We start from the raw sequence: 7,683 nt of genomic DNA on the forward strand, positions 1-7,683 counted from the left end.
CTGCCAAAAGCATAAACGGGTCCATCCAAAGGTTAGTGCAAATCGAAAGAAATAGTGAACTGTTGAAGCGCATGTTTTTGTACAAGTAAAACCATAAAAGTTCTTCATTCAATATTTCAGAAGTGACAAATATAACTTAAAAAAAAGTCAGAATTTGATTGAACTTTTTGCTGTTGTTAATCTTGTTACATTGTTTTAAATGGTCAATGTGTCTTTTTTGATTCCTTGTAGAAAGGGATTGTTTTTAAAGTGGATCCCACTTGGTGTTTTTGATTGTGCTTGCTTAAGAAAACGTTACAATTCATGGAGTCATTTCATAACCTAAAGCAACAATGTAGAGAGTCAATGGTTTGACTTGACACACCATTCTTGAACTTTGTGAGAGTAAATACGGATAACAAGTGTCTGACTGTAGAAACCCTTGAGAACACAGTTTACTCAGGAACCACAGAAAGGTTCCCTTCACAGAGTACATGAGTGAAATGTATTTTAGAGCCCTTCCGTACATGAATATATGTTATTTTACATATTAACACCATTCTTGTTTTGTGTTAATGCGAGCTTCAGTCTTTCTTCTTTATAAGGTTTTAGTCATTTGGGTTTTGAACTTATACACGCTGACTTCTAGTGAATGAACCGTAACCTTTCAGTATTTTACGCAATAAAGACAACTATCTATATGATCGCTGATTGCACTGTGTGCTGGATGAGCACACACAAAACCGGTTTGATCCTGTCTTAACCTCAAATGATCTTTCTGGGTTTTTCTCCCTCCAGCCTCGGACAGCACCCAAAGGCCCGCAGCCTCTGAACCTGGGCCAGAGGGTGATTGGACGCAACAGTGACGGCTGGTACTACCACTGTACCATCATCGGCATGGCAACGCAGACGTTCTACGAGGTCAACTTTGATGATGGCTCATACTGTGACAACCTGTTCCCAGAAAACATATTAGTGAGTGTTCTTACAGCTTAGACACCTACCTGTACAATTCTTTTTCTTTCTTTTTTTTCAAACCAGGAGGAAATATTCCAGCAACTTTTATGTACTTTATAGCTGGAGTGTCTTTGCAAATGGAAATATAATAACATGTGAATTGAAATAACCTTTAATGACTCACTGCCACATGTTAACAAACATTACTGTAATAACATTAAATCCTCAAAGGATTAAGTTCACGTATAAAAATATGCAAGAACTATATTCAAGTAATATAATACTGTAAAATAACAACACTTTTAAGAATTGAATTGTGCATAAGTGGAAAGTCTTCAAGCAAACTTTATTGAACAGGGAAAATTCTGTAGTAGATTTTATTTAATGTTCTTCATTTTGTCTGTTAGTTGCCGTAGGTCAATTTCTTGTAATTTTCTCTGTAAATCAGGGGTTAATGAGCATTGTAAAAGACAAGTGTTGAGTAAAATGACACAAGCAGATCTCTTTATTGACATTTTCTGCCATTCTTCTCTCCGTCTCCTCTACATACTCTATTCCTCTTCATCTTGTTTCTCTTCCTCCGCCCTCCTTCTTCAGAGTCATGACTGCCTGCGTACCGGTCCTCCTGAGGTGGGGGAGTTGATTGTGGTCAGCACGACTGAGGGTCAGGTCGTCAACGCTTCCTTTGTCAGACAGCACACCCACAAGTCCTACCAGGTGAGGAAAAACGCAACTGTTGTGTGATCAAAACTCCACAGTCAACTAGAGGTAGAGAATCTGATTTGTGGCTAGAAAGTCAACAGATTTAAAAAATAAATACATTACAGGTTAGATTCGTGCATCGCACAATTGATAGGTGAATGTATGTTTAAAAAAGTAATAGAAAACAATCCCATTCCTGAGCAGCTGCTGTTCAAAAGTCTTCAAGCAATGTTTGTAATCCACAGCTGCAATGTGTGTAAATGTATGAACCTTTCCAAGTAAAATCGAACTATTGAAAACATTTCTAAATACAGTTTTACTAAGATGCGGTGCAGATAAAACTGTTAAGGGAGTACTCTGTGAGCAATGGCATCAAATACATATTTCATCTGATGCTCTTCTGCAGAGTGACTTGAAGTAATTCTTTGCTTCCCTGTGCTTAGGTTCCCCAGTTCTGGTATTTATCAACAGCTTGGCTTCCCTTCTAGATTATGGCAGAGCATTTTGATACAGTGTGGCATTAAAACATAAAGTGGAGGGATTTAGCATCACTGGTACATGCTGGGGAATTTATTGGGCAAATATGCAGTGCTTACAAAGTGGAAAATGCAGAATTGAAAAAGATGATTCTAGGACTGGTGTCAGCGGAGACCATCTTGAAAGTCACTTACATACATAGATGCAGGAATGGATTAGCAGACGAGGACAAGTGAGATTGTTAATCGAGATGCTGGTTTTGTGAGCACATCTGTAAGTGTTTTTCTGACGCATGTAACACATGTACACACAGAACAGGCATATTTTATTGTTTTTGGAGGCTGCATCATAACCTAAATATCAATTGCTGAACAAGCTATTAAACCCTGTCTGGCTCATGCAGTCTGTCTGTATTAAAACATCAGTTAGATACTTTAATGTGGGAAATATTGAACCAGCTCTCCAGAGTGTATTTTGCATTCAGTTTGAAGGTGAGCTCAGAGAGACTTGTTTGTTTAGTTTCTTGTTGTTGCCTCCCCAGATGGCATATGCACCACAAAGACTTTCTTGTCTGTTTTTCCAATGAATTCCTCTTCAGGAAGTAAATCAGTGTCATATCTTTCTCTGCTCCCCTCATGTCCCTGCGAAGCCCGCTGGCTGCAGTACTGAGAGTCCTGTTAGAGACCAGGAGCTCTGTTACAATGAATTAAAAACAAGCCTCCAGCTGGTCACTATGTCAGGGCCACAACCCTGACCTTGTCCTTTCCCCCCTTATTTTTTACTTTTAAAACGCTCCGCTGATGCTCTTGTCCAGTCAGTTAGCAGCTTCAGGGTTCAGTGCCACGGTCAAGGACGTTTTGGTGGTTGTTGATGGAACCATTTGTTATGGCTGGGGATCCCATTTGTGACTTTCGGGCTACAAGTTTGTATTTTTGCTCACTAAGCCACCCTGCTGCTCTTTTCTTCAATACCTGAAGTGTTGCCTTCTGCTATGTGAACAATGTAGTATCCTGCCTATAGTTGTTATTGGTCACATCAAGTCCGTGTATTTGGACATTTTTAATCTTCTTCATGTGTGCCCAGCTGTGCTGTCAACTCTCAGTAGATAAACCAGTTGGAAATATGAGTTTCTTAATCCTGTGTTTTTATTATATCTGCCCAGGTTGAGTTTCTGGACCAAAGTCAGCTGATACTAAAACACTCCGAGATCCATCAGCTTGACCAGGAACTGCCCAAGAGGGTCCGAGCCAGACTGGTGAGTATATTACTGAAATCGGCTTTCTATTGTAAGTTTGTCACGATACCAGAATTATAAACTTCGATACAGTACTAGTATAAAAAACGATACCGCTTTCGATACCACAGCAAAAAGGGTAAAAAAAAAAATAAAAAATAAAGTCCCATGCACACAAAATTGGACAATTTCTTTTTTTTATTACCAACCTGCACACGGTGCTGGTACAGAAAAATTCACTGGTGGGTTTGTTGCTGGAGAGAATGCCGTATACAGCTACAGGTTGAGGGCCAGTTGATTTTCTTCTCAGTTTAATCCGTGCAGGTTGAAAATCTGATTGTAGATCTTTTTGTTTTAATAACTTTTGGTACTTTTGACACTATCGAATGTATAATTAACAGATATTGTATCGTTTTAACAGCTTTTCAACCTTATTTTAGTGTGCTCACACACCATACATGTTGTTATATTATATAAGAAGAAGAAGACACTTTAGTTCGTCAGATATTTGGCTTGGTTGACAGATTTTATAATTGGTTGCAGAGGCAAATGATAAGAAAGAGCAGCCCAACAATAGCTTGTATTGTTCAATAAAAGGACATTTAAGTAGTTGCAAATTAAACAATTATTTCAATCCAACTCTCTGCAGCCCACAGAGGATAAAGGCTTGTTTGTGGGCCAATATGTGTAGGTTGTTTTTCTGCTTAAACATATCTGAAAAACTTAAACTGGCAGATATTGTTTTGACAATTTGCACGCATCATCCAACCATGGACTGGCTTGGTACAGCTATCCAGTGAGCTAAACATACTTCCAATAAAGTTTGAAGGCAGCATGCCTTTTGAAGATTTAACTGGAAGAAATTATGCAACTGGCCAAACAGTATTTTAACAAACAAAAAAATGATAGGGATTACAAAAAGATCAGAAACAATAATTATACAAATCATATTGTAAAAATGAATAAGTAAAGTAACAAGGAGACTAGAATCACTAAGTATAGACTGTCAAATTAGTTGCATTGTTTCTCGTGCCAATAAGAAACTAATTCTAAACATATACAAAGTGTATAAGTTACCCCAACAGCTTCCGGTCGCTGCTCCTGTGGCAGACCACGCTACCCCCATCTATTTTTAGATTTATTTGATATTTTTATACTTTTTTATCTGCGATGGACGTCAAGAAGTGCTGGTTGTTGCTATTTTGCACATACCTCCTGCAGTCTTTGGACAATCGAGTGTGTTATGCCGTGAGAGTTTGTTACTCGTTTGCTGACGATACAGCGCTCATTGGGTTAATTGAAAATGATGACTATAGTCACTATCAAAATGAGATAAAAGCTTTTGTTGATTTTTGTGATACTCATTTCCTAGAACTCAACGTTAAGAAAACTAAAGAATTAGTAATTGATTATAGGAGAAATAAGACGACAACTGAGGCAGTGGAAATTAAAGGTTCAGTAATAGAAAGAGTGAACACAGACAAGTATTTGGGCATTGTTTTTAATGATAGGCTAACATGGTCAGATCATGTTGACTTACTGATGAAAAAATTAAGTCCACGGGTATACTGTATGAGGAAGTTGCAGTCCTTTAAGGTGAATACAGATGTGGTGAGAATGTTTTTTATGTCAGTGATATGTAGTGTTTGGAGCTACTGTGTGGTGGGTTGGGGTGGGAATGTTGGGATAACCGAGAAGGCCAGGATCGATAGAGTGACTAAAAGGGCTGGAAAAATGGTAGGAGAGTTAAATACAGTGGATCAAGTATATGATGACCGTCTGGCAAAAATGACACAGAAAATAACGAGGGAACCGGGTCACCCTCTTCATGATAATCTGACTGGTAGAGTTATAGAACGTAGTGGTAGGCTAAGGCCTCCCGTGACACGAACTAACTCTCTCTTTTATACCTCAGGCTATCAGACAGCACAACAAACACTTTAAACGTACATTTTTATAAATTTTGTATTGTATTTATGTATTGTATTACTTTGTATTTATTGTATTGTATAGGCAGGTGTGAGCATTGTAATTTCCATTTTTATGGATGAAATAAACTTGACTTTGACTTTGAGTAGTTACTTAGAATGTTGTATTGTGCAACACATTAGCTTTAGGCCGGTTACACACTGCCTGCGTGGCTTGAGCGTGGCGTTTCTGTTGCGTGTCAGCTGAGTGGATTTTTCTGACTTTACACACCAGAAATGTGTCTGATGCCGCGCTGCTGCTGCTAGCCTTGTCTGGACACATGTATGATTCCCATTGATAAAATGAAATACCATGTTAAACATAAATATATACTGATTTGATTACAGCAAAGACAGCGTCGGCAGTATTGACGGCAAAATAGGCTACAGAATATTTCGTTATGTATTGACAGGTGCAATATTAGAAAATAGATTTAAAAAAAATGATTATTACATTTTTATCTGCATTTATATCAACATGTCATTTATTAATATGTATTTGTGTCTAAATGACATATAAACATCTTTTCCTATTCTATTTTGCCTGGAAACACTTACAACACGCTTGCGTGTCACATGAAAAATAGGCATCTGTTCTATTTCTAGCAGGCACACGTTTTCGGCACGGCTCAAGCCGCACCTAAGACGTGCGTGTCACGCAGGCAATGTGTAAGCTCTAACCTGTTAACATGGGAGCCAAAATAAAAACGGACACGCCACGCAGCTGACACGCTCACGCCACGCAGCTGACACGCTCACGCCACGCAGGCAGTGTGTAACCGGCCTTAGGCAGCTAGTATAACGAACTGCAGAAAAACTAAATTCCACAAAATTACGAGGACAGTAAATGCACTGCACTTTCCAAAATAAATAGGGAGTGATTTCGGACACAGTCAGAAACTTCTGATGATCCCCATGTATCCTCAGTCTAATTCTGTACCGGTCTGTTTTCAGGCCATACCTATACCACAGGAGGGGGTTTCATCAGCAGATGAAGCCCAAGCAGCCAAACGCCGCCGCCTGCCGTCTGGCCCAGCCCTGCACGCTGAAACCCCCATGGAGACAGCCAATAAACCCGCCTACACCCTAACCACAGCCCCAGTAGCAGCACCAGCAGCAGAACATCAAAGTATTCATACACTGCCGACCTCACAACCTTTATCCCAGCCCATCACAACCTCACATGATGCCCCCGCCCCAACCACTGGTATTCAGATGGACGCTGAGACCCCAATGGACACGAGCGTCAACCTCGCTGACGCTCTAACTGAGTCAAGCCTGGCCTCGGACCCCATGCTGACTCTGCAGTCGACCCCTTTTTCAGTCGATGTTTCCTACATGGAGAGCCTCCTCCAATCACATTTTCCTCAGGACAGTAGCCCCGGACCCCTGTATTAAAAAAACGACTCCACTATATTATTACCCGGCCAGTGGAGGCTGAGCCAATAGGAAGTAAGCTAATGGAGGTGGATTCTACGGAGTGCTGTATTATGGACAAAAAAATACGTTTCCTCCACCGGCTCTGAGAGCTAAGGGCGGGAGCAGGAATAGATACACAAGCACTCTTTTAATGCATGTTAATTTTCTATTTTTTAGTTAATGTATTTGCAGTGGTGCTTTAGCTTGCTCTGAAGCAGCAGCTAAAGAAGGCATTTTTATTTTTGACATAATTATTATTATTATTTGTTGTTTTTTAGGCCTTTTGGGTTTTTTTTCCATTTTTGGTTAGCTGTTGTGCTTTTCTCCTCCATCTTAATATGAATACGCCTTTGGGTGGTATCAACTCCATACCTCGTTGCATTAATTCAATAACAGCACACTCGTTTTCTTTTGTACAGGAAGCTAATTACTATGACTGCCTCTCAGTCCGGTGGACTTCAGTTTTTCTTTTTGAATCAAATAACCAGCAACAAAATATCTATTTTTCAATCCAGCCATTAATGGCTTTGAAACTGTTTTGGAAATTAAGTGTCACATTGTCCATCTGCAGGATATTCTCAGCAAGGTGTTTTATTGTTGGATTGCAAGAGAGAGGGAGGGAGGGACGGTGGGAGGGAGGGGGGGGGGGAGAGGGGGGAAAAAAATGTATTGTAGGGGGAACTCAGTATTTAAATGTCTTAGTCAAATATTGAATTATTATTTGTAATAGAAGAAACATGTTGAATGCCAACACTAGTAGATTTGTCTGCAGGATGCTTTGAATGTTTGTGAAGATGTGTCATGGTAGTTAACAGGTGAGACCTTTTATGTATTGACATCATTCAAACTGCCATTTGGCAGCTCCACTTTTCACAACCATAACTGTCTCAGGGTTCCTACATGTGAAAACTAAATTTCAGTTTAACATTCAAGTCTTGACACAGTTAA

At 39.6% G+C, this 7,683-nt stretch overlaps 1 protein-coding gene across 2 annotated transcripts in view; it reads left to right on the forward strand.

Annotated features, from left to right (window-relative positions):
- The window catches only part of kdm4b (lysine (K)-specific demethylase 4B), a 55,956-nt gene extending 48,603 nt beyond the window's left edge, over positions 1–7,353 (forward strand). For both annotated transcript variants that reach the window (XM_039811382.1, XM_039811383.1), the window contains exons 18-22: positions 1–31; positions 778–954; positions 1,534–1,653; positions 3,278–3,370; positions 6,271–7,353. The exon at positions 1–31 is cut by the window's left edge and continues 158 nt beyond it. In XM_039811382.1, the coding sequence (XP_039667316.1) occupies positions 1–31; positions 778–954; positions 1,534–1,653; positions 3,278–3,370; positions 6,271–6,714 (865 nt within the window). In that variant the 3' untranslated portion in view covers positions 6,715–7,353. The remainder of the gene's footprint in view (positions 32–777; positions 955–1,533; positions 1,654–3,277; positions 3,371–6,270) is intronic.
- The last annotated feature ends 330 nt before the right edge of the window (positions 7,354–7,683 follow it).

Source organism: Perca fluviatilis, chromosome 9, assembly GCF_010015445.1.
Source record: "Perca fluviatilis chromosome 9, GENO_Pfluv_1.0, whole genome shotgun sequence".
NCBI lineage: Eukaryota > Metazoa > Chordata > Actinopteri > Perciformes > Percidae > Perca > Perca fluviatilis.